At 58.6% G+C, this 26,059-nt stretch overlaps 3 protein-coding genes across 5 annotated transcripts in view; 2 read left to right on the top strand and 1 right to left on the bottom strand.

Annotated features, from left to right (window-relative positions):
* The window catches only part of TOM1L2 (target of myb1 like 2 membrane trafficking protein), a 57,565-nt gene extending 48,889 nt beyond the window's left edge, over positions 1-8,676 (top strand). For 2 of the 3 annotated variants that reach the window (XM_082064848.1, XM_082064846.1), the window contains 3 exons: positions 253-312; positions 2,710-2,746; positions 3,268-8,676. In XM_082064848.1, the coding sequence (XP_081920974.1) occupies positions 253-312; positions 2,710-2,746; positions 3,268-3,416 (246 nt within the window). In that variant the 3' untranslated portion in view covers positions 3,417-8,676. The remainder of the gene's footprint in view (positions 1-252; positions 313-2,709; positions 2,747-3,267) is intronic. The other variant, XM_082064847.1, reaches the window with a different exon arrangement.
* Positions 8,677-12,653: 3,977 nt separating this feature from the next.
* On the top strand, positions 12,654-24,157 carry SREBF1 (sterol regulatory element binding transcription factor 1). Its single transcript, XM_082064903.1, has 19 exons — positions 12,654-12,916; positions 15,945-16,319; positions 16,459-16,631; positions 16,700-16,840; positions 17,467-17,685; positions 17,777-17,891; positions 17,981-18,192; positions 18,686-18,890; positions 19,432-19,616; positions 20,009-20,270; positions 20,346-20,512; positions 20,591-20,759; positions 20,840-20,948; positions 21,024-21,133; positions 21,235-21,367; positions 21,556-21,718; positions 21,958-22,143; positions 22,222-22,333; positions 23,082-24,157. The coding sequence occupies exons 1-19, from the start codon at positions 12,811-12,813 to the stop codon at positions 23,303-23,305; spliced, it is 3,366 nt and encodes a 1,121-aa protein (XP_081921029.1). The 5' UTR covers positions 12,654-12,810; the 3' UTR covers positions 23,306-24,157.
* Positions 24,158-24,313: 156 nt separating this feature from the next.
* Positions 24,314-26,059, bottom strand: part of RAI1 (retinoic acid induced 1) — a 76,637-nt gene continuing 74,891 nt past the window's right edge. The window contains exon 7 of the transcript XR_014185346.1: positions 24,314-26,001. The gene's annotated coding sequence lies outside the window, so the exon portion shown is untranslated. The remainder of the gene's footprint in view (positions 26,002-26,059) is intronic.

Raw genomic sequence — 26,059 nt, 5'->3', positions numbered from 1 at the left:
ACATCATTCCCCATAATCTTTCTCTTGGTTTTTTTTTAGCCTTGTTGTTCATAATTTCCTTTCAAAGTGTTTCTTTATTTGAAATGCCATTTATATTTTGTTGCCTTTTTTTTTTTTTCCAGCACATTCTTACATCTTTGTTTTTGTTTTGTTTTTAATCTTCTTTCTGGCGTTTTCCATCGCTCTGTGGCCATGATTGTGGATGTGTTTTGGTTTTTGCCTGCCTTGCTGTTCTCTCGCTGCACTCCCTAGATCCCTGTTGCACAGTCCTCTGTCATGGATGACATTGAGGAGTGGCTCAGTACCGACTTGGTGAGACTTCTTTATATTTTCATTTTTCACATGGGCAATAGCACTTGTACGGATAACTTTCAATGCATTGCTGAGTTACTGGTGCTTCTCATAACGAGAAGCAGTGAAACTTCTAAATCTTATATTTCCCTTTGAGGGGAATATCTAAGCAAGAGGAGATAGGGTTGTGTTCAGCAATTCAATCGAAACATTCTTTTTCTCTGAGTTGTTTTATTTTCACATCTCCACATTAACAGCACAGAATAGCGTCTGTTCCAGGTCCCCATGTAGGAAAGCATTTAAACCTGTGCTGAAGTTTATCTGTGTTCTCCACTGAACTTAAAGCACACTTTTAAAGCTTTGCCAGGATCCACGTCCGTGTGTACATCCGCGCATGCTGGATCAGGGCTTAGACTCCTTTCAAATTGAGATGTCTTTGTTAAATTGGCAAGCGATCTTGACATGTTTCACAATGGTAATAATAAAAATTTGTAACAGTCGCTCTTCGATGTTTATAACTTTCAGTTTCTCCTAAATGATTATTGTCTGGTGATTATTAAACAAACAAACAAAGACATAGAACTAAAAGTAGCTTTTCCGTCATTCTGCAGTTTGTTTTGCTGTGCCAGAACACGTTTGGTTTAAGCAGTCACAGCCAGTACGCATTTATTCCAGTCTCTTTTTTTAACGTAAGCATCTGACTCAAATTAACCAAGTGAATTTTGGGGATGGGCAGTAGGCTGCGTTTCAGACTCTTCTTTGAAACATCATTTAGTGAGCTGAACCATTTCCTTGTGGTCACCATATCCCTACAGATTGTCTCCTTCCATTATTTCGTATGACTTCAGGGACTGTCCCCAGAAAGCTCCCTGTTCCTGAGGTCCCCCCAGCCCCCTCATTGTTCCCCGACCGGGAGCTGTGGGGTTCAGGCTCCGCTCCCCAGCTCATCAGCCCTCGCTCCAGCACCGGAGGAGCCAGCTGTACTCAAAGGAAGAAAATGCTCCTTAAGCAGATGCCGGGTTTCGGTGTTTGAGGTTGGCTGTCTCTGAAATGTCACTGCGTTTCAGGTGCAGGTCGTTTTTTCGGGCCTCAAGACAGACAGCCATTTCCAAATTTAATTACAAACTGGCTTCATTTTGCTAAAGAAACACAGTAAACATAGCATATCCACTCTGCTTAACCAGTAAACTTTTGTCTTTGCCATTTAAATTAATTTAGCGGGAGAGAAGATCTTAATGGCGAGATACCGAGGCAGCTCTGTCCATCTGTCATCCCCTAGACAGTCTTGCTCAAAAAGAGCAAAGCAGAGAAACGCTGTGTAAATGTGTAAATGGCCAGACAAGCCTGGGGGTCTCACCGCTGTCACTGCACCGGCTGCCTTGTCCCCGGCCCCCCCGGCCATGGGCAGGTGCAGCACAGAGATGCCCTCCGAGAAAGTTTGGACTGGATTTTTGGTTTTCATTCTGGATTCCTCCCCTCCTTTTTTTGTTTATTGATGGTTCGTTTCATTTCTCTGCCTCCCAGCTGAGGAAGTTACAGGTTAGTTTAGCTAATGGTTTGTTATTTCCTTACCCTTTTTGGGGTACATTGGAACAAACAGTATCTCTGCATGTGAAGCAGCAGCTGCTGTGTGTACCCTTGGAAATCTCTGTGCAGTAGAAAGCTGGTAGCTGCTGGACGGCATTAATTCTCAGCCATTAAAAACCTTTGTGATGCCAACCAGTATGTTCCCACTCCCGTGACAGAGAAACCAGGCTGTGGACAAATATGTTTATTTTTCAAAGCAGGTTCAACATGGGGTTTTCAAGTAGTAACATCCTAATAGATAGAAAAGGATACCAGATACTCGGACTTTTAATTTCCTTATTGAGGCACTGTTGGCCATTTGCATGTTGAAATCCTCAGCCTTTGTATGCCCATCAGCATCTTTCATCCAGCCCACCCCAGTCCTGCCTTTGTAGAGCACGGATGCCAGGAAAGCTTCTAGATTTTTATATGCAGTCTGAAATGAACTCCCACAGGAAGAACATTGGCCCCCAACTATTTTGCAGCATATGTCCTTTGTCAGCTTAAAAGCGCATTTTTATTTGAAGACACAATGCAAACCACAGCCCTGACTTTTTAAAGGACTGTGTGGCAAAAGATGGCACCTTGCACGGTGTTTATGTGACTCGCACGGATCAGTTTTTGAGCAGGGCAACTGTCTGAAGTGGAAACGGCAGCCGGGTCCAACGGGGAGAGTTTAGCTGTGCACCAGCCGTCTTCAGAAGCATCTCTAGTGCTTGTTCTCTTGCTCATATAGTTAATATGTGGAAGCGAGTGCTGGAAACTGTCCATTTGCATTAAATGCAGGTAGAGGATAATAGCGAAGGGGGAGCATTGCCTGTGCGTTCACACGCCTTTTTGTTCCAATTGCAGAAAGGAGAGGAGCTGGAAGAAGGAGTGACCAGTGAAGGTAAGCAGAGATGCCGCTGGCCATGAGCCGTTCCCAGGTTAGTGCGCAGACTGAATTCTCTGCGTTGATCCTGCTGAGATGCTGACTTCTCCCAGCAAATGCTTCTGCACTCGGAAAGGCGGGAAGAGAGCATTTTAGAGGGAAAAAAAAATAAAAAGTGTTTATGGTGTGAGGAGCCCTCCTGGCTGTAAGCGCTTTTCTGCCATCTTCCTTGGCTCTGCACTGCATTTGTGCCAGCAGGAACGTGTCCCCGAGCTGCTCAGCCCTTTGGAATGATGTTTCCCGGCTTCTGTCACAGCCGATGGCGTAGCGTGGGTTTGATTCCCTCTGCTGCCTGAGCTGGAGTGTCTCAAAGGACATCTGTGCCCTGTCCTGAGGAAGTCAGGCTGTACAAGTGCCTGCAAACACGGCCTGACAGGATGCCAGGCGCTGGGATTTCAGACCCTGCAAACCTCTGTCCCCGGGCTCCATGTGCAGCCTCAGTTCTTACCTGTCTTCCTTCTTTTTTTTTTGCATTGCAGAGTTTGACAAATTTTTAGAAGAGCGAGCCAAAGCGGCGGAGATGGTCCCCAACCTGCCGTCCCCTCCCGTGGAAGCCCCCACCCCTCCGGCAAATCCTGCCGGCAGGAAAAAGCAGGAGCGCTCGGAGGACGCCCTCTTTGCACTGTGAAGATTCACCCTTAGCCGCCCTCCCACCCCCGTGCTCTGCGGGCGAACGTCGCCGTGCGACCACTTCATCCTCTCACAGTACTTACCTAACAACGACCCTCTTCCCCCAGATTTCATAGATTGCTTCTCTTTCCCCACTCCCAAACAATCCACCCCCCACGAGCTGACTCTTTCTATTTAAGTCCAACACTATTCCTGCCAGACCACAATTCTCCAGCACTGCTTAGTCCCCTCCTTCCTATCCCAGCTGCGCAAAACCGGCTCTTGATGCCGAAAACCCCTTTAGAATGCATGAGTACGTCACACCGTGTCGAAACAAAGGACCGGAGGGGAGAGAGCGGCCTTGCCCTTCCATTTTTGTTGGGATCATCCTCTTCTGTAGGCAGGTCCTGCCAAGTAGACTGTTCTGTCGATCAGCATGGAATTGACTGAGCTGGAACGTTCAGGAGGAGTGCGGCTTTATTTTTAGATAAAATGTTAATGTATTGGCTTTCGTGTCGGATTCGACAGCAAGGAACAACTGTTCCCCTTTCAACATGTGCTTCACAAGTTAAAATCCTTTACTCTCCCACTCACACATCTCCCGGTACCATATGGTGGTCGCTTTTCCCCACTTGGTGCGGCGCTTCGCATTCTAAATCTCACAGGGTATTTTTTTCCTTGTGTTTTATCTGGGCTTGCTCTAATTTGAAAGCAGTCTGTTAGCCATGTCCAGTAGCTCTGGCAGTTGACAGGAATGAAAAATGCTGAGCTAAATGGATGCTGTAACGTTAGTACATGAAGCATTTTGCTCTTTGGGAGAGCATTCTCACATGAGGATTTTTTCTGGTATGTTTGCCATTTAAAATAGCTCTGTTATTTTTTTTCCTTACCTTAGATTCCTTCTTCAGCGAGTGTAGAGCTCTGCATTTGTCTCAGCTGTTGTAAGTAACATCCGTGCAGATGGATGGGACTTGCTCATGGACTAGGGGTGAACTGAGGTTTCTGGATTCCCTGCCATGCCTGGTAGGACAGACATGCTGGTTCTTGGGGATGAGTGTGAGAAAAAGAGGCAAACCCAACACAGGTTCATACGAAAATGCTGAGGGGGACGGTTAGCGTGCAGGAATTAGCCATAACTGCCTGTGCTGGAGGGGAAACTCCTCATTTCCTTCTAGGTTTGGGTCTGAGAAAGTGTTGGATGGTTGTGGCTCTGCTATTTGTAATTTTTGGAGTGGCCTTTGATACTTCTGCCCCTTTATTAACTCCCAGCTCCTGCAGGCTGCGGTCTCCCTCTTGTCTGTGCAAACAAGCGTATTCCCTCGCTTGCCAGCGGCAGGACCGAGAGCCGCAGCTCTTGCAGGAGCTGCCAGGAGGGATTGCAGCGTGCGCCATGCCCGCCGTGCTGGGCTGACAGGCAGAGCTGGAGCCGGCAGCTCCAGCCATCGCTGCGTCTCCCAGCCCGTTCCTCAGTAGGAAGCCTGTGGCGCAAGATGGCAGGATCAAAGAGAGAGCTGAACGCTGCGCGGCAGGAGGATCTCCCATCCTTTATCAGATGAACGCTCTGTTCAGCAGCGCTCTGGCTCCTCTTCCTCAGGGCGCTCGTCAGCTCAGGCATCCAGCCACTTTGTTCTGACTTGGCATGTCTGGGCTTCCCGGGATGCCGCTGTGTGTCGAGCTCTCTCAAAAGTTATTCTAGACCTAGAAGCCGTGCTATAAACAGCCGATGTGAAAGCGATAGAAGCTTTTATCTGAGCGTAGCTATTTCAGCTCGTAACATACTCTCTAAGGCACACCATGCTTTGGTAGGTTGTGACACATAAAACCTTTCACCAAATGGCCCAATTGCAGCACCGATGGTCTTTGGGAGCGGTCATATTAATCTTTGGAGGGAAGCCTTGTTTGGTGCAGGATTTCCAGGCCGTCCCAGCTCAGATGTCACTCTGTGCCATCCCTGCTCATCCTCTTCCAAGATCTCTCTGTATCTGGCTGGGCCCAGGGGAGCTGCCCCGCCGCCCCCCCATGCTGACTCAGCACCTTGTCGCTGCTCCGTAGCTCTCTGCCCCCCGGCCGCTCTGCGCTGTGCAGAGAGCAGCGTGGCTTGCAACTGAACGACGAAAATCCGTGTAAGGATGCAGGTAGCATGGAGATCAAGCTGCCTCTTCCACCCGCTCGCTGGCCCTCTCCCCACTTGAAGCCCTTTTATGTGGGTCTGCAGAGGGTTTCTCTCCATCTCTGTGGCTGATGGAAGGCGCCGGGACACCCTGCCTGGGTGTCACGTCTGCTCTCACCCACAGCCTTCGCTGTTTAACCCACGCTGAGCCCCATGCGCAGGTATCGGCTCCCAGACACCCCACTGCCAGCTCCTGCCTCACTGCCACCCATCAGATGGGGCCACCAGCTCCCAGAAACCTGAGGAAACTTCTGCTGTGATGCTGATTTGATTTCAGGCAGCGTCTGATGGGTGATTGCTTGAGCAGTCTTGCGAGCACAGAATGAATTGTTGGTATTCCTGTCAATGCAAAAAGCTCCGTGGGTGTTTTAAATGTGTATTTTCTCTTCTAAATCCTTGAAACACATTGACCCTGTAAATGGCCACATCAGGTGATTCTAAGCATGTTAATCCAGCTTCCCTGCCAAGCCAGAGGAGATAATCGCATTGCTCGAGCATGGGTACATGGTTGAATGAAGCTGAGTGACGAGGATATTGCCAGTGCTGTCACCGAGCCCCCTGGCAGATTTGCTGTGGATTTGCTTGCCCTTCTTCCCCCACCCTGAAGCAGAAAGAGATGGGGGGGGAGCAGGGATGTTAATGCTGCTGCTTTCTGTCACGCTAAAGCTGTCCTGGGACTTCCTAGTTGTTGCTTTAGAGAGAATCTGGTCCCTTTCCAGAAGACCCTGCGGAGCTGTCAGTGACTTCTCCGTCCAGCCAGGATGAAAAAGAGATGAAACAAGGAGGCTGAGGCTGAGGGGAGAGAAGGAGCGTGTGTTGGCACAACTCGAGGGACTCCGTGGTCCCCGCTGACGCCGCATGTCACCTCCTGGGAAGCGAGGACACTGCTTGCAGGGGGTGACGGGTGCCGTTGGCACAAGCAGTGGCTTTGCTGGAAGCAGGGCAGGGAGGTGTGTGCTCAGCCTGGGGCGAAGGCTTAAACACCCTTTTGGTGGGACCCTCGATGGGTCTGGTGAAGGTTTGGAGTTAAATTTGGAGCCTGGATCCACCAGACCTGGCTCTGGCGGGCTGAACACACCGGGGCTGGAAGCACCAAAGGGGACAGAGCGTGTGGTTGAGCCCAAACCTTCTTTAACAAATATAACAGCTGCCCTAGAGCTTCCCTAATGTCCTGTATCAGGATCTCTCATCTTCCCCATCCTCTTGTGGTCTGCAGAAAAGCTGAACGGTGGAAATGGTCGGGGGGAAAGGGAAGGGGTTTTTCACTTCAGGAGACCAACCTCTCGATTTATTCTTCCTTTGCTTTCACTCTAAGTGCTTCCTCTGTGCGAGTGGGCAGAGGACTCGTGTGGCTCCGACACTTGGGAGAAGAGGGACGGAGCTGCAGCCTGATCGGCTTTCCATAGGAAATAACATCCCAGTGCTTTCTAGGCATATTAGGAATCGCAGCTTGACGCTCGATGACACTAAATTATTATTGGGGTCCTTTGTAAGTTCTAATCATACCCTGTTCTAGGTTAAAATATTTATTTTGTCAATATATTTTCTTTCCAGTGTGTTTTTTAACCTCTTCCGTTAACCTTTCTTGTGCTGAGATGTAAGAAATGAATTGTTTCTATTTAAATATATCCTTTGGGGTTTTTTAATTGTTATGTGTAGATTTCAGCTGTGTCTTTCACATGTGTCATAGATAACAATATGCTGTACAGACATTTAGGGTGTTTAGTAGGTAGGTAAGGCTCATAGGAGGATTGCTCATAAAAACATAGCATGGTGTCTGTTAAAGGGAACAGTGTAAATGCAGAAACTGGTCCTTACTGGGACCTTCACGTAGCCTCCAACATACCTTTCCCCTCCCACTTATCACAATGTCTCTGAAATGTGCTGATCAGGTCAGCTCGGCTGTTTCCAGGGCTGGTTTTACACCTCCAAGCTGAAGAAGGATTTTTGGGGGGACTTCCATTCGTTTGACTTCATTCGCTTTTTTTAAATGGGATACATTGGCCGTTATCACTTTTAAATGGAGGGCTCCGTGGGGCTGGCTGCGGTGGCGAGATGTTTCCCTCCAGTGGTGGAAGAACAGACCCGGGGGGTGGTTTTGGACCCCGGGTGGGGACAATAGGGTCAATGGGTCCCTCCAAAAGCTGCCGCAGGAGCTGGGCGCTCAACCCCCGTCCACCGCAGCCTGTTGTGTTCCTCTGCACTCAATGCTCTCCTGCTTTCACGCGTGACAGGACGCTCAGAGCAGGAGGGCAAACACAGCAGCACCTCCAACAGTTTTTTCCTCTAGTGAGTTGTTGGGTCTCTTGCGGCTGCTGGGAGTGCTGAGCAGTGGGAAGCGCCTGTGCCAGCTCCATCCTCAGCCAGCTCATTGTTTACCTCCAAAATGCTTCACCGCAAGGCTTGCAGAGCCCACCCTGGAAAATAAAACAGCTCAGGACAGTTATTTTTATGGAAATAATGAAGCAGGTAATCAGTGAGTGGATTTACAGCCTTCTTGGCGGTAACCCCAGTGCTGCCGGGGGCGTCCACTCGTCCCTCCCTGCCGGCCCCAGCGTCCCCGCTCCGTGTCCCCGCGTCCTTCCCCGTCCCGGATTGAGACGAGGTTGCGTTTCACCGAGAGCCGACGCGTTGGAGCCGCCCCGAGCTCCGGTGCCGGTTCCCACGGCAAACGGGTGGCAGACGTCCCACCCTGCTCCGTGTTTTTATGAGTGCGAGCTCCTCATTCTGTACATGTTCTTATGAGCTGTCGTTAATCCTACGAATGTAACCTGTGTAATAGCTTCTCTGTATATTACAACTGTAGGCTTTCCAGAGAAAAAGTGGATAATATTTATTTACTGAAGATATTGGATATTTTTTTGTTTGGGAACGGGGTAGGGGGAGAAGGAGGACATAACTGTTTAAAGAGGTCGACTATGTAAAGAGAAACAAAATACACAAAAAGCAGAGAAACCCAACACTAAAATGTTGCTGTATTCACGTAGAAAGTGTTTACGTTAAGGGCAATACAACTGTATTAATCTGCCATTGTTTAACTTGCTCCAGAAATCATCTCTACTTTGGTTCCTGCATGTGAGATACTCCAATAAATACACCACTAGTGTGACCTGGAGGACGGTGTCCGTCTGTCTGTCAGGTGCTGTCTCGCTCTGCAGCTGCCATCGGGTGCCCGTCAGGTATCAGAACACGACGCAGGCTTTTGGGAATCCTCGGTTTCCCCCAAATGCCAGAGAACCGGGTGTTGTCACCGAGAGAAGGGTTGTCCCCAGTGGAAGATGCTCTTGGTGTCTTCAGGTGGGTCTTGCCGTGCGCGGTGCAGTGTTGCCACTGCTGGTAAATTCATTCCACGCTAAAGCTGTGGCACATCTTTGGAGGTTAATGTACAGGTCACAACCTTGGTGCTTGGTGGGACACCTGCCCCCCTTGCAGGGCTTCTTGCCAGGTGATTCTCAGGGGGTAACTTTGGATCACCTGCCTTGGTGACCTACAAAGTGAGGGGTAAGGAGCTGTTGTGCACTGTGGTGCAAGGTGATATTCCCAGCCCATGCAATGGGTGACTTTTCCTCACTCATCATCCAGGAATTTGCCCCAGCATCCCCACTTATGGTTGTGATGGGCAGAGAAGGAGGACGAGCAGCCATCTAGGAACCCTGGAGAAGTCACACGCCATTACTTCGGCCAAAACTGAACGCATTTGACAGAATGGTGCTCTCCATCGTGCATGTGGAGATCAAAACTAATGGCCTGTGGTTTCAAAGCTGCTTTGGGGAAGGGGGGTGTGTGTGGAACAGCTTGAAAGATGGGTTTCCCCTCCTTGGAGCTGCAGATTAGCATGCATTAAATCCAGCTCTGCCCCGGCTTGTTTTCCATCACACCGATCATGTGCCTGCCTCTATGTCTGATGTATTTGGGTGGATTCATGGCCTGGCTCTGATGAGAAAGGTGCGGAGCTACCACTGCCCTGACAGAGCAGAAATCACACAAAAAGCACCAGAACATGAATTTCCAGTGCTATGCAGGGGGACGACAGCCAGAGCGGGGGCTGCACCGCACTGACATGTGCATGAGGTAAAGATCCGACCCCAAGTTATCACTGTCTCATCAAAGGACAAAGTGGGTGCAAAGGGAAGAGTCTGCAGGACAAGCACGTGGGGACATTTCACACATGTGTCCCCCCCAGCCTCCAGCTGCTGGTGGCACCTGCATCCCCAGACCGAGCGTGGCTTCCTTGGGTTTGGGAACCCTGATGAGCTTCTCCACTCCAAACCTGCCCGGGATCCCACAGATCCCACAAGCTCCCAGAACAGACTGGGGGTTTGCAGAGCCCAGTGTGGGCTGAGCCTCGGCCAGGGTACGTGTCACTTGTCACTGCTCTCAGCACTGGGCACTGAGTTTGGATCCCAGCGCGAATGGGAAGTGCCTGCACGTGCGTTTGCCTTTCCCGTTTCACCTCGGGGTGAATAAACCCTGTGCAGGTGCTGTGCGGCACGCCGGGGTCCGGCTGCGTGTTTACACGAGCCGTGGCTCAGGAAGGGATAGCTGACAAAGCAGAATTACAGGTAGTGAAGGAGAGAAGAGGCTTTGAATCTGTTTGCAACATGAATTAATGATTAACGCCGCGCTCTGCCGTAGCAAAACAAACCCCAGAGCACGCGGTACGCTGAGAGCTGTAGCTGGACGTGTCATTGAAACCCTGGGCTGCTTTCAGCGCAGGGTTAATGTCTGGGGTCTCACGTCTGTCTGGGCACAGTGTTTTTGGGGGAGCCCACCCGGCTGTGGAGGGTGGCAGGATGGGAGATGCTCCACGCAAGGTGCCTGGGGTGCTGCATCTGTGCTCTGCACATCCCGGAGCTTGTCGCTGGTGCCGGCGCGGCTGGCGGCGATGCTCCCGCCGCCGGTGAGCCCTGCGCAGCCGCCCGAGTGCGCTGCAGCTGTGCTAGCCGGCCTGGTCGGCTCGGCAGCCGGAGCCCAACCATCTCGGGGCTGGTTTGTTTTCTGTCTCATCCCTGCGGTTTCCTCCCAGCCTTGCGCTCAGGAAAACGTCTCAGCGACTCCAGAGCAACCACGTGGCCCCGCTGCCATCCCCGCAGGACCGACATGATGTAATCGCGGGCCCTGAGCCGTGATGCAGAATCACTCCACTCCAGGCCGCCACGCTTATTGGCTGCGTGGCCCTGGTCCTACGGGCGGGGTTTTCCCTACCCCGCAACCCAGCTCACCCCGGGGAGCCCCACCCCGCGTGGCATCCATCGGCCTCCAAACCCACCCGCCCCATCCCACGGAGCTACCGGGGTGCTTCATCCGTCACAGTTGCACGGAGGATGCTGCTTGTTTGCTTTGGTCCCCTGGAGCAGGGGAAGGCACCGCGTGTGGGTCCCGGGGTGCACATCCCCTCTGGCTGCGGGGGGGGTCCTGCAAAATCCGGCTTTGCCTGCAGCTTGTGCAAAAATAAGAATGTGTTTACGTGTGTGATTTTGTCCCCTCCATGTCTCACAGGGAAAGCCGTGTCCTGGGTCTCGCGTGGGTTATTGGCTATGTGTGACCCTCATATTCACGCCAGGCTGCCCTAAAGCCTCACAGGGCCACGGCACATCCATGTCCCCAGCCCTGGAAACCTGCCCTCTCCTCCTGCAGCACACGGACAGAATTCTGCAGGGGCTTTCCTGAAAGCGAAGGGAAACCTCCCACTGCCATGCAGCCCAGCTTCTCCCCGCTGACCCCAATAAAAATGTGGGGGGAAGCATAAGGCCCCCTGCACACCCCATGAGCGGTGGTGGATCGCTCAAAGGTTTTTCTCTTTAGTACAGTTTGCTGCAGGTGAGAGATGTCCCAGCGGGTGCCAGTGACCTGTGTGCAGGTGATGCTGCCCCAGACGTTGGCATGGAGCTGAGCCAGGACTCCCTGGGCTCGTCCCCAGCTGGGGCACGGGTCAATGTCCCCAGCTTGAGTGGGGTGAGGGCGCAGAGGGGACTGTCAGGGCTGCGCAGCCGCAGCTCTGCCACACGCCACGTGCTCTGCTTCATCTCCACTGTGCTCCATGCCACACCAGGGTGCCCCGCGCCAAGCAGGGGGTCCCCATATTGCACAGGGGTGCCCAGTGTGTCATCACATGGGAGCTGGTGAGGCTGAGGGGGGAGGTTTTTATGGTGCAGCCACATTTAATTAATTCACAGGTAGCCTCAGATTGCACTCAGTGGCGCAGAAGACGAAAGGGCAAACTTTCAGATGGCCAAGTTGCAGCACATTTTCTTCTCCCAAATTGTTCCCAGCAGTAAGACAAACCACACAGTGCTGCAGGGCAAGACCCACACGCTGAGACCCACCCCGTGGACAGCCATGGGGCTGGCCCCAGTGGGACCAGTGGTTTTCCTGGTTCCCACAGTCATGGCACAGGGGAAGGTGCTCACAGGGCAGAATCAGCCCTTGGGCATCCTCTAACTGGGGTCACGGGAGCTTCTCCCCTCCTGGGACATGCCATGGTCGGGCAGTGGTGCTGGGATGCGCCCCAGACCCCGCAGCTGGAGGGGGAAGGCAGATGTTCGCAGCTGCCTCAGCACTGAGAACCGCAGTAGCCTCGAGAGGTGCCATGGTGGCCCAAGCTCACCCCAGCATGTGGCCTCCACGAGATGCTGGAGGCTTCTGCAGCCATGGCCAGCACCTTCTCCCCACGCTGCCCACCTGCCTGCTCCCACTTGTGCCCTGGTCTGGGGCTAATTGGTATTCAGTGCCAGCCGAGGTATTTAGAGCCCAGCCCAGGTATTTGGTGCCTGTCCCCAGGGGCTGGTGCCTGTCCCAAGGGCTTGGTGAGCGTTCCCAGGGCTCAGTGACTGTCCCCAGGGCTCGGTGACTTTCCCAGGGACTGCTGCCTGCTCAGGGGCTGCAGCCTCCCTTGCTCCCTGCTCCGCTCCTACTGCACCAAGTCCCTGCCCGCTGCAGCCGGGGGTCCCCGCCCGGAGTCCCCGGGGGTCCCGGCGCGGTACAACGGGCCGGCGGGTCCCGGCGCCGGCGGTTGCGGGGCGGGGAGGCGGTGGCGGGGCGGGACGCGGCGGCGGATCCGCCTCCATCCCTCCCTCCTTCCCTCCCCTGCCCGGTAGCAGGTCTGGGCACGGTTCGCGGGAGCAAGTTGGCGGCTCATCCCCTTCCTCCCTCTCCCCGGGCCAGCGCGGCCATGGCGGGTGCGGGCGGGCGGCCCCGCCGCTCCTAGAGCCGCCGCAGCCCGGGAGCCGCCGCCGCCGCCGGGATGAGCGCTCTCGCCTTCGACGACGCGGCCCTGGAAGGGCTGACGCCGTCCCTCGGCCTCTCCGGGGCCAGCGACATCGACACGGCCCTGCTCAGCGACATCGACGGTGCGTCCCGACCCGGGGAGCGGGCTGGGGGTGTAACCGGGGCTCGGTGCACGGCCGGGGGATGGGCTCGGTGCGATACCGGCGCTCGGTGCATGGCCGGAGCTGGGGAGAGCAGGCTCGGTGCATGTTCAGGGAACCGCGGACTGGGACATGGCCCGGGGGAGCGGGCTCGGTGCATAACCGGGGTTCGGTGCACAACCGGAGCTCGGTGCATGGTCGGCGGGAGCGGATTCGGTGCATACCCGGGATTCGATGCATACGCGGGATTCGGTGCACAACCGGGTGCGCAGCCGGACACGGTGCATGGCCGGGCTGGAGGGAGCGGGCTCGGAGCACGGCCTGCGCACCGGGACACAGCCAGAGAGACCGGGCTCGGTGCCGGGCCCGGTGTGGGAGGGACACCGACCTGCTGAAGCGCGGGGTCGGCACAGGGCGGGCGGTTCGGGCCGGCTCCGGTACCGGAGCCTGGTCATGGCGGGGGCTCGGGGAGGAGCAGAGTCCCGGAGGGGCGGTGTGGGGAGCAGGACACCGGGACCCCCGAGCTGGAGGTGCCGGGACAGCCCCGACGGGGCCCCCGCCGACCGCAGCATCGTGTCGCCTTTCGCCCCGCCCCCTTAGTGACGTCACCGCCGGGGTTACTCCCGGTCGTTCCCTCCAGGACGCCTGGGTTCCCCGAGCCACCCAACCGGGATGGGGGATGGGAAGAAGCTCTAACACCGGCCCCAGGGCTGAGCGGAGCATCCCTGGGGCTGGGACCCAACAGCACCCACAAGTTGGGAGTCCGTGGGGTGGGGATGCTGCCAAGGGGACCGCATTCCCCAAGGGTACCCACTCCCCAGTGCCAAGGGGACTTGCTCCCCACCACCATGGCACCAAAGTCTTACCGAAGCCAAGTGCAACATTACCATGGCTTTAACCAAAAATTGGGTTTCGCAGCCTTGTGCCCGCCTCGTTGCATGCTCCACCGGCTCTGCCAGTCCGCGCCGCATGGCGCGGACTGGCAGAGCCGGTGGAGCATGCGGCGAGGCAGGCTGGTGGTGCTTGGAGCCATATGTCCTCCAGCAACTGGGATGGAGGTGGCATCTCAGGGCCAAAGGCTCATCCCAACTGCACTCGGGATGGATCAGGGCAGATCCAGATGCCACCCGGCTGTCCCCGGTGTGGTTTTGGCATGGGAAGGATGGCAGTGGCAGGCAGGAGCGGTGCTCTGGCGCTGTGCCCGTGTCCCTTTGGGTCCCCTGGGACCCGCACCAGGGCTGAGTGGTGCCCAGTGTGGACCGGCCATGTGGGGTGAGGGTGTTTTGCCATGGTCCTTTGCATCATAGCCATCCAGGCCACCTCATGCCCCCTGGTTCTCCGTGGTTCTCCGTGGATTTACCACCTCCAGGTGACCACAGGTTGTCCCCTTGTCCCTGTGCCCACCCTGGTGTGGCTGTGGGATGTGCAGCCAGCGATACGGGTGCCCTATGCCCACCCTGCCAGCACCCACAGCCATGTGGCTCTGCCCCACGGGCTCCCACAGCCCAAAGCAGCAGGGTGGGGGCAGCTATGGCACCCCCAGGTGCCCCTGTCATGCCAAAGGTGTGGGTGGCAGCGAGTGTGAGGGATAGAAATAATCTCGTAGGCACTGGGAGAGCTGTGCCCACCCCCAGGGCTGCATAGAAGGACAAGGGGTCCAGGATGGAGCCCCCCCCTCCTTACACTCCCAAACTTTGCTCTCTTGCCCCTGGACCACGAGGGAGTTTTGGGGGTCTCTTGAGCAGGGGGTGGATGAGGCTGGGAGCCCCCCTGCAAGAAGCCACACCTGCATAGAGAGGAGTGCCAAGGGTTTGATGTCTTGGGGGCTGCACAAAGACCCCGGTCCTTGTGGGGCGTCTCCAGGTGCTGGGCATTATCGACTGAGGAGCATCATGTTGGGCTGAATGGACATGGGGCTGGATGTGGGGATCAGGGGGAACTGGGTGAAGGGGTTAACGCCGACTGACCCCGAGTAACCGCCGGCGGGTGCCGACAGGGTGCCCGGCAGTAACCCCGGGCCGCGCTCACCTTGGCACGACCGCGGGACTGTCTGGGGGCGGCGGGCGGCGATTGGCGGAGTCACATCACCCCATCGCTGGCATCGCTCCAGGCCTGGCGCGGGCAGCGCCGGGGAGGGCGGCGCGGAGGAGGCGAGAACATGGCTTTAAAATATCCTGCTGCCTCGCTACGGGGCTGAGCGGGGGACACAGCCCACCCCGGGAACCCCTGCCCACCGACACGGGGTGCACCTTTGAAGGCTCCCTCTCCTCACCATCCTCCTCCTCCCCACCCTTGGAGTCGCTGCCATGGCCCCGTTTGGGGTGCTGCACCCCAGGGGGTGTCCGGGGGCTGTGCAGCTTAGGGGGGGATCCTGGGGGGGTGCACTTGGGGGTACCACACCAGGGACATCCCAGGGCACCTCTGTGGGGGCACCTCAATGCACCCCAGTGTGTGGGAGCTGGTGTGTTGATGGGGACATCGAGCAGGATAGAGTGCCCCAGCCCAGCACTATTTAACCCCGCGCTTGCCCCGCTGGCCTCCAGGTGGGTGCTGTGACCAGCACTCCTGGCACGTCCCGGCTGTGCCAGCCCCTCTGTCCCAGCCCCAGCACCCCCTCCCCCTAATACAGGGGCTGTTTTGGGGCTTGGAGCGTTTCTAGTTTATGATAAATGAATGAGCTGGCACAAGCCCTTCTCTGCCCCCCTGGACCTCAGAAACTGGCTGAGATCTGCCCCCAGATCAGTCTGGAAACCTCTGAATGCCGGTGGCCAGACTCTGGCACCCCCATTGCAAGCACCATGCCTCAGTTTCCCCACTGGCAGGGGCTCTGAAGAACAAGACAGAGCAGATTCCTGGGCTTTCAGGGAATTTTTCCCCTGGGTTACGGGGATCCTTCCCCAAAGTGCTGAGCTGTGGGGTGGGCAGCATGGGGTCAGCTTTGAGGGTGCTGTGGGAGGTGTGGGGCCAGGGCAGCTACTGACAGCATGGTGGGGGGGGGCCTGTTTTGCAGACATGCTCCAGCTGATCAACACACCAGACAATGACTTCTCAGGGCTCTTTGACTTGCCGTTCGGTGCCCTCGACAGCGCTGTGCCCCCCGGGCCCCCCCCGGCTCCGGGCACCCACAGCACCTTCCTGGGACCCAGCAAACCGCCCCCCGCCGCCCCCACCGGCAGCGTCTACTCGGGCCCCCCTGGCATGCCGCCCTTCGCCCCGCAGCCTGCGGTGCTGCCGACGCCGGCCCCGGCTGTGAAGGAGGAGGCGGCCGTGCCCAGCAGCCAACCCCAGCCGGGGGTCCTGCTGGCCCCCAGCTTCGTCCCCGCGTCCCCCAGCCAGTTCAGCTCCCAGCCCTTGGTGGGCTACCAGAACCAGCACGGCTTCTCCGGTGAGGATTTGGGGGTACGGGGAGGGTTGTTGTGGGGGGTTCTCTCTGGAGGGAGGGATGTGTCCCTGTGGGATGGGGGTGCGTGGGGTGGGCTGGTGCTGGAGGAGTCTGGTGACATTGTCCTCTGCTCCATGTCCAGCCGTGCAGCCTGGGGGTGCGGGGCAGCCCCTGCCCAGCCCCCTGCCCGCCCCCCCGCAGCCGAGCCAGCCCGTGGCACTGCCGGCCCCCGTGCAGAGCGTGGCACCCCAGCAGCTCCTGGCCCCCGCCACCTCCACCCCCCAGCCTGTCTCGCCCCAGATCCAGCCAGTGCCGGTAAGCCCAGGGCCAGGGGTGGGGGTCCCAGTGTCCCCCCGTTCCCACTGACACCCTCGTCCCTCCAGGTCCTGCTGCAGCCCCATTTCATCAAGGCTGACTCCCTGCTGCTGGCGGCCGTCAAGACGGACGCTGGCAGCGCCAAGACTTCCAGCACCACCTCCCTGGCCACCAGCGTCAGCGGCTCGGCCACCACGCTGCAGGTGCCGGTACGTCCCACAGCCGGGGAGCTCCGGGCTGGGGGGGTGCTCCAGGGCCAGGGACCAGAGCAGGGACTGTCCCCCTGGACTGGGCACTGCGGATGACAAACCTCGAGTCCTGGGGCAGTTTTGGGCCCCTCAGAACAAGAAAGCTCTTTAGGTGCTGAGCGAGTTGAGAGAAGGGAACGGAGCTGGTGAGGGGCTGGAGCACGAGGGTGATGGGGAGCGGCTGAGGGACCTGGGGGGTTCAGCTGGAGAACAGGAGCTGAGGGGAGACCTTCTGATCTCTGAACTGCCTGAAAGGAGCTTGGAGCCAGGGGGGTCGGGCTCTGCTCCCCAGGAACAAGCGCCAGGAGCAGAGGAAACGGCCTCAAGTTGCTCCAGAGGAGGTTGAGGTTGGATCTGGGGAACAATTTCTTCCCCAAAGGGCTGTTGGGCATTGGAACAGGCTGCCCAGGGCAGTGCTGGAGTCACCATCCCTGGAGGGTTGGACAGACAGACATGAGGTTCTCAGGGACATGGGTCAGTGCCAGGGGTGGGTTAATGGTTTGACTTGATGATCTCAAGGGTCTTTTCCAACCAAAATGATTCTGTGATTCTGTGCCCCCCACTGATGCCACCTCGCTTCCCCACAGGCGCTGGTGAGCGGAGGGACCATCCTGGCCACAGTGCCAGTGGTGGTGGACACCGAGAAGCTGCCCATCAACCGGCTGGCGCCCAGCGGGAAGCCCGTGCTGGTGCAGAGCAGGGGCGAGAAGCGGACAGCGCACAACGCCATCGAGAAACGCTACCGCTCCTCCATCAATGACAAGATTGTGGAGCTCAAAGACCTGGTGGTGGGCACCGAGGCCAAGGTGGGAGCCCAGGGGTGCTGGGGCAGGGGTGTGCAACAAGACAGGGGGGCTTCACCCAGTTTTGGGCTGAGCCATTCCTCTCCACCGGCAGCTCAACAAGTCTGCAGTCCTGAGGAAGGCGATCGAGTACATCCGCTTCCTGCAGCAGAGCAACCAGAAGCTGAAGCAAGAGAACCTTGCCCTGAAGATGGCTGTGCAGAAGAACCGTGAGTGGAAGGGAAAGTCTCACGGTGGGGCTCAGCCATGGGCTGCTCTACCCCCGACAGCATCCCTAACCCTGCTGTACTCCCTGCAGAGTCCCTGAAGGACCTGGTGGCCTCCTGCAACAGGGGGACCAAGGCGGAGACCCCCATGGAGGTGGCGAAGGCAGAGGTGATGGAGATGCTGACACCGCCGCCGTCGGACGTGGGCTCGCCGTCCCACAGCAGCCCGCTCTCGCTCAGCGGGGGCAGCAGCAACAGCAGCAGCGACTCGGAGCCCGACAGTCCCCTCTGCGACCATGGCAAGGTGTGGGGGGGTGGGGGGGGTCCTGAGTGGGGCAGGGGGTCTACTGCTTTATGCCAGGGTGCCAAGAACAAAACGCACCAAATGGGGAAAGGAGCCGAGAGCCATGGTCTTGCTCCCTGAGGCTGCTCCTCACCCAATTTGGGGCTGGAGGGAGGGGTGCGGGGGCATTCTGGGATGCAGTGGGGTGCTGCACCCCTGCCCGATGTCTGTGTGCTGTGCTCTGCACCCCATATCTGTACTCTGCTCTCCATGCCCATGCTGTATACCCCATGCCCCATATCCCATGCCCTGTATCTTGTGCCTGTGCCCTATATTCCATGCCTTATAACCCATGCCTGATATCCCATGCCTGTGCCCTCTGTCCCGTGCCCTGTATCCCATCCCCACATCCTATAACCCATGCCCTAGATCCCATGCCCATGCCCCATCACCACACCCCATGTCTGTGCCCCATGCCCATGCCATGGGGCTCACAGTATCTCTGCCCACGCAGGTGAAGCAGGAGCACCCACCACCCTCGCCCAGCAGCCAGGGCATGCTGGACCGCTCCCGCATGGCCCTCTGTGCCTTCGTCTTCCTCTGCCTCTCCTTCAACCCCCTGGCCTCCCTCCTCCGGGGCTCCGGTGCCTCAGCCCCTGTGGGGAGCCCGGGCACCATTGGCGCCAGCAGGAGCATCATGGCTGAATCTGGCACCGTGGGTAAGCTCTGGCACGGGGTGGGGGCTCTTATGTGCAGGATGTTGGGATGGAGGCTGTCAGGGTTCTGGTTGTTGGAGTGGGCACAGGGTGGAGGCCACTGGGGTGGAGGCTGTCAAGGTGGGCATGGGGCAAAGGCCATTGGGATGGAGGCTCTCGGGGTGGGCGTTGGGCTAGAGGCTGTTGAGGTGAAGACCATCGGGGTGCAGGATGTTGGGGTGGGTGTGTGATGGGGGCTACTTGGGTTGAGGCTGTTGCGGTGGAGCCCATCACGGGGGGGCCATTGGGGTGGGCATGGGGTGAAGGCCATCAGGAGGGGGACTTGGGGTAGGTCTGAGGCAGGAGATGATCAGGGTGGAGGATGCTGGGGTGGATACAGGGCAGAGGCCATTGGGTGGAGGCTGTTGGGATGGACCCCATTGGAGTGGACACCATTGGGTCGAGGTTCTTGTGCTGGGCACGGAGTGAAGGCCACCGGGAGTGAGACCTCAGGGTGGGCACAGGGTGGTGGCAGCAGGGTGGCACTGACCCCCTCCCCACGCAGAGGAGCCGTGGGGATGGTCGCAGTGGCTGTGGCCCACGCTGGCCTTCTGGGCGCTGAACGTGGCGCTGGTGCTGGGGGCGGTGGTGCGGCTCTTCATCTTCGGGGAGCCCGTCACACGGCCCCACTCCGAGGCCTCCGTCCTCTTCTGGCGCCACCGCCGGCAGGCAGACCTGGACCTGGACCGGGTAAGCGACACCTGCACGATGTCACCTGCCCCACCCACCACCCTGGCCACGCCCCACTTGATCCCACCTGTCCCAGCACCTGCTTTAGGGTTAGCCCCGCCCATTTCACAGTACCCCCTTTCCATCAGCCCCGCCCACCTGACCCCACCCTGCATCTTCCACCTGCACTAAGCTCAGCCTATCTGCCCCCACCCTGACACCCCAGGAGCACAAAGTGCCCCACCCACCTGCCCCGCCCCATCCACCTGGGCTAGCCCCACCCACCCCTCTAACCTCCCCCCACCCATCACACCTGGCCCCGCCTCTGTGTAACCCCACCCCTTTCCCCAAAAAGCTCCAGCCCCCTCCCATTGGTCCCACCCCCCGTGCTCACCATCTGTCCCCGGGCGCAGGGGGACTTTGCGCAGGGGGCTCAGCACCTGCGGACGGCACTGGCGGCGCTGGGGCGGCCGTTACCCGCGTCCCACGGGGACCTGACCTGCAGCCTGCTCTGGACGCTGCTGCGCCACCTGCTCCAGCGCCTCTGGGTGGGCCGCTGGCTGGCCGCCCGCGCCGGGGGGCTGCGCCGCGACCCCCCGCCCGCCGACCACGTCCGGCAGAGCGCCCGCGATGCCGCCATGGCGTACCACCGCCTGCACCAGCTGCACCTCACCGGTACGGCCCCGCGCCGTGGGGGGGGTGGGCGCGGGACCCCCTGCCCTGTGTCCCCCTCACCCCCCGTCCCCGCAGGGAAGCAGGCGGGGGGACACCTGCTGGCCATCAACCTGGCACTGAGCGCCGTCAACCTGGCTGAGTGTGCCGGCGACGCCGTCTCCGTGGCCGCCCTGGCCGAGATCTACGTGGCGGCCGCCCTGCGGATCAAGGCCAGCCTGCACCGCTGCTTCCACTTCCTGGCCGTAAGTGCGGGGCAGCCCCCATCACCGTGGGGTGGGGGGTCCGGTGGGTCCCCCTCTGACCTCTCACTCTGCCCCCAGCGCCCCTTCCTCTGCAGCGCCCGGCGCGTGGCCCTGTCCCGCGGCGGGGCCGTGCCCCCCGCCATGCAGTGGCTCTGCCACCCCTTGGGCCACCGCTTCTTCGTGGATGGGGACTGGGCTGTCAAGGGCGTCCCGAGGGAGACCATCTACAGCTCCGCCGGCAACCCAGGTAACACCCCCCACCCTGGTACCCCCAGCCCTCAGTTTTGGGGTGGGAGCATGCCCGCTCACCATCCCTCTGTGCTGCAGTGGACCCAATGGCGCAGGTGACCCAGCTCTTTCGTGAGCACCTCCTGGAGAAGGCTCTGTGCTGCGTGGCCATGCCCGAGCCCGGCCGTCCCGCTGCCCAGGGAGAGGGGTAAGTGCTGGATGGGCACCCTGCTCCATCTGCCTGGGGTGGGGCTGGCCCCACTCACAGCCCTTCTCCCCGCAGGCGCTTCTCCGACGCACTTGAGTATCTCCAGCTGCTCAACGGCTGCTCCGATGTCAGCGGTGAGCCCGGTCCCGCGCCCTCCATCAGCTCCGGCTTGGCAGGTGTCACAGGTGAGGCTGGTGTGTCCCGCCCTGTCCCCCCCCAGGGACACTTCGTGTGTGGGGCCATGGGGCTGATGAACATCCACTCCTGTTTCCTTCCTGCCCTGCAGGCACCGACCCCGTTTCCAAATGGTGGGCATCCATCATTGGCACCGTTATTCACTGGCTACGCGGAGACGAGGAGGGGGCCGAGCGCCTCTACCCGCTGGTGGAGACCATGCCCCGGGTGCTGCAGAGCTCTGAGTGAGTGCTGGGGACATCAGGGACAGGCGGGGGTGACAGCTTATCGCACACGTGCCATCCTTTTTGGGTTGGCACAGCCCTTGTTGACACACTCTGAGCGTCGTGGCTGTGCTGCCCTGTGTCTGCTGAAGGGGGACACAACTGTTCCCAGCAAGGGGTCTGCAGTGACCGTGTCCCCCGCCTTGCAGGAAGCCCCTGCCCCGCGCTGCCCTGCACGCCTTCCGTGCTGTCCGGGCCATGCTGAGCAAGCAGGATGGGAGCCAGGCCAGCCTGAGCCACTGCGAGAAGGCCAGCAGCTGCCTGCGGGAGAGCCTGGAGCTCGGCAGCCCGCCCAAGGGCACCATCGACAAGGTGAGCTGCCACGGGGGGGACAAGGTGGCCACCCAGACCTCGCGGGAGGTGCCCCCGGCCCTCGCAGGGGTGCATTGTAGTTGCATTGCATGTGTCAGACTGGGAGTGCAATGCCCCTGCCATGCAGCCCGGCGGGGGCCCTGTGCAGCAACGCCTGCCCGCAGGGACCTCCTCAGCTATCTCACCATCCGTCTGTCCGTCTGTGCCCCCGCTCACCCAGCTCCCCTTGTCCCACCCAGGTGGTCCAGCTCCTGCTGTGTGACCTGCTCCTGGTCACCCGCACCAACCTGTGGCAGCAGCAGATGGGTGCCAGCCAGCAGCGCAGCTGCCTCTACCAGGCGTCCGCCCTCGAGCTCCGCGGCTTCCAGCAGGACCTCAGCAGCCTGCGGCGCCTGGCCCAGACCCTGCGCCCCGCCATGCGCCGGGTGAGCCCCTCACCTCTCGTCCTGGCGGGTCCCTTCATCCCCTGCCCCCGGCTGTGCTCATTGTCCCCACCTCTCCAGGTGTTCCTGCATGAAGCCACTGCCAGGCTCATGGCCCGGGCCAGCCCCACAAGGACTCACCAGCTGCTGGACCGCAGCCTGCGCAGGAGAGGGGTGCAGGGCAGCAAAACAGGTGGGACATGGGGTAGGAGATCCCCCCTGGCCACCCCACACCCTGAGGACACCCCATTCCCCACCCGCATCACCCCAGGTCATGGAATGCAGAGGGTTTTGTGGTGGCACCTGCTCTGGGGCGAGTGAATGGCCATGTCACCCTGCCAGAGCACCTAAGGGAGGGTGGGTGGCTTCTAGTGGCACCCTTGGGGCTGACACCCACTCTCCGCTCTGGTGAGACCCCCCTGCAGTGCTGGTCCAGCTCTGGGCCCTCAGCACAGGACACACATGGACCTGTTGGACAGGGGCCAGAGGAGCCACAGAAATGATCTGAGACTGAACAGCTCTGCTGGGAGGACAGGCTGAGAGAGCTGGGGTGCTCAGCTGGAGAAGAGAAGGCTCCGGGGAGACATTATTGCGGCCTTTCTGTACTTAAAAGGAGCCAAAAAGAAAGACGGGGACAGACTTTTTAGCAGGGTCCGTTGTGATAGGACAAGGGGTGATGGTTTTAAACTAGAGGAGGGGAGATTCAGGCTGGACATGAGGAAGAAATTCTTTACCCTGAGGGTGGTGAGAGCCTGGCCCAGGTTGCCCAGAGAGGTGGTGGATGAACCATCCCTGGAGACATCCCAGGCCAGGCTGGACGGGGCTCTGAGCAACCTGAGCTGGTGAAGATGTCCCTGCTCATGGCAGGGGGGGCACGGGGGGAGCTGGGAAGGTCCCTTCAACCCAAACCATTCTATGATTCTATTCTCCCCGCCTTGCAGCTGGTGCACCCGAGAGCCACCCCACGCCGCGGGAGCACGCCGAGGCCCTGCTCCTGGCCTGCTGCCACCTCCCCCCTGGCTTCCTCTCGGGGCCGGGCCAGCGCGTGGGCATGTTGGCCGAGGCTGCCCGCACCCTGGAGAAGCTGGGCGACAAGCGGACGCTGCACGACTGCCAGCAGATGATCATCAAGTTGGGCAGCGGCACCACCGTCACATCGGGCTAGCTGGGGAGGGAGGGGGCACGCTGCCAGATCCCCCCGCCAGCCCCTCCCTGGTTCTGGGATGTGGGGAATGGGGGTGGCGGAGAGGAGCGTGCCTCAGTTTCCCCCAGGAGGGGAGCCCCTTCTGCGGGATGGTGTTTGGGGAGCAGTTTTTAAGGTAAGGGGGTGGGCGGCTGGGGCTGGGTAGGGGGATGCCCAATGACACCGGTGGCAGGTGTGGGGACTCCCGGGGTGGGACAGGGGACAGCCATGTGTGTGGCACCCCGGGTGGGCTCAGCCACCCCCTGGCTCAGTCCCTGGCCCCAGCCTGCTTTGGTGACGGGACATGGGGACCTCTAGTGACACTGTCGCAGTATTGCATGGCGCTGGGATGCTTGGCCCCAGTGCCATCCAGTGCCCCCAGTTCCCTGGCACAGGGTAGAATCCTGTCCTCACCCCCCTCTCCTGGTGTCCTTGCCCGGTCCCCCGTGGGTCCCACTGCCACAGGGTGGGTTGGGGTGCCTTGGCATTGCCCCCATTGCAGGGGGAGGAGGTTTGTCCCCATGGTGGTGGCCAAGGGCCCTTGCCCCCACTGTGCCCCCCCGGCCTGTCCTTCTCCCTCCCCAGCACTGACCAGTATCCCCAGTTAGGCGCTGCCACCGCCCCAGGCACGGCCAGCCCTGAGCGCTTTTGGAGAAGGGATGGCAGGTGACACAGGGCTTCCGGGAGGCTGGTGGGTGTCCCTGTCCCTTTGCTGCACCCCCTCTTCTTTGTACATAGCCCCTCACCCTACCCTATCCCCCCCGCCTTGCCTTTTTAAACAGTATTTTCATAGTTGGAGAGTTTTGTACAGACAATTAAAGCTGATTATTTATACTGGTGTGTGCTGGACTGGGGGGTTGGGGACAGACACAGAACTTGGGGGGCACCACACAGAACCTGGTTGAGGCAAGGGGAACCCCCCCCAGGCTGTGGGTCCTGCCTTCACCCTGCATGAGACGGCTGCACAGGATGGGGGAGACAAGCGTGACAGGGACACTGGGTGCCAAGGGACTCCCAACGCACCCTCCTTACCCCAGGATGAGCTGGGGGTGCTGTCGCCCAGCCAGACCCTTGGTGCTGGTGGCACCTGGGGACAACGGGCCAGCCAGGGGCTGGTCCAGCCCGGGGGGACCCCTGGGAGCCCCCCGGGGAGACAGAGAGGCCACGAGCAGGGTGCCACGTACTTCCAAAACAATCGTTGTATCTTTATTGACGCTCTGAATGCAATGACCTGTTTTTTACTCTTAAGGAAAATAAACATCTTTTAGAAACAGCTTGTTACACACAATCTTCAGTGTGAAGCAATATACTAATAAGAACACTAGTCTTAACATTTACAGTCTTCATATATATTATATATATGTATATGTATACATATATATACACTATATAATGAGGCAATATATAATACACACGGTTTACCATTTTACAGTCATATGTACAAGATGTCACTAAAAATAGCCAGATTTCAGGCAACACTGCCAGGGACACCAGGATTTTTTTTATTCTTTAAATTAATTATTTTTATTATTCTTTCTCTTTTTTGTTTGTTTTTTTTAAATGTGTTTTTCACTCCCGTGTCCGAGCCAAGCTGCTGAAAGAACAGACGTTTTGTGGCCAGCAAACCTTGAGGGTGAGGGCTGGGTGGGACAGAGGGGACACCGGGGACATGGGGCGCTGGCTCTGCAGGGTGGGGGTGGGGGAGATGGATGGGGCCAGCACTGCACCCCCGCCTTTGCAGGATGCTTTGCAGGTGGGGGGCAGCTGGTGGCTCTGTTTTTAGGATGGGATTTGGGCTTGAATCGCCATGGGTTGGGTATTATTTGCCACCTGCACCCAGGTGCGGGTGGTGCAAGGCTTGTGGGGGCAGGGTGCAGAGACTGGGGAGTCATGCAGGGCGCCCTGTGGGTGACACGGGTGGGGGTGATCCCAGAGCTGGCAGCCCCCAGGGTGTCTGGGAAGGGATGTGAAAACCAAGGGAGCTGAGTGAACTCAGCACCCAGGGCACGAGGAGCAAGCCAGGGCCACGCAGAGGGAGGAAGCAAATGCCCCCTCTTCCTTCAAGAACCCTGCTGCTGCCTGGAAGCCATTTCTGGATTGTTTGCACCCTCTTGCATCAGGATAAAATCCTGGGGTTCAGCACCCAGAGCCTGGGGTTTGTACCCAGGGCCACAGGCTTTGCACCCAGAGCCTGGGGTTTTGCACAAGCGCAGGGAACAAAGCCCAGCACCAGCAAGAGGAGGTGCTGGGGGGGCTGAGCAGAGGCAGGACAGTGGGTTTTTGGGGTCCTTGGCAGCAGGACCAGGTGTCCCCAGCCCAGCAGTGCCAGTGCCCCATGGAGCGGGAGGGTGGTGGGTGCAATGGGCCAGGGGCTGGAGGGCGCGAGTGGGGCTGGAGCAGCCCGGTGGGTGCCCACCAGCCCAGCCACGTGCCTGTCACCCTAGTGGGGACCCAGCTGCTGGGGACAGGGCCTGGCACCCCGGGCCAGGCAGGGTGGGGGCAGACAGGAGATGGAAGAACAACATGGAAAAAGGAGAGTGGTGTTTCAAACAGCAGGCCGTTGTTTGTCTTCTTTTTTTTTTTTTTCTTTTTTTTCTTTTGTCCTTTTTTTTTTTCTTTTTTTCTTTTTTTTCCTTTTCTCCGCCGCACGTATATACAGACAGACACCGTGAGGTTTGCTAAAGGCAACATCTCAGATCAGATCAGTGTGAGATATGGAGAGCCGGGACCCGCGGG

This window comes from Streptopelia decaocto (assembly GCF_964273445.1).
Source record: "Streptopelia decaocto genome assembly, chromosome: 13".
NCBI lineage: Eukaryota > Metazoa > Chordata > Aves > Columbiformes > Columbidae > Streptopelia > Streptopelia decaocto.
Note: the sequence above shows the minus strand (reverse complement) of the source record. Positions and strands in the feature narration are given on the sequence as shown.

Bases quoted from the DNA above. Each gene is read 5' to 3' on its own strand.
- SREBF1 (XM_082064903.1), top strand. From the start codon at position 12,811: ATGAGCGCTCTCGCCTTCGACGACGCGGCCCTGGAAGGGCTGACGCCG. The intron at 16,632-16,699 runs GTAAGCCCAGGG...TCGTCCCTCCAG, and splicing joins CCCAGATCCAGCCAGTGCCG to GTCCTGCTGCAGCCCCATTT. The intron at 21,368-21,555 runs GTGAGTGCTGGG...CCCGCCTTGCAG, and splicing joins CGGGTGCTGCAGAGCTCTGA to GAAGCCCCTGCCCCGCGCTG.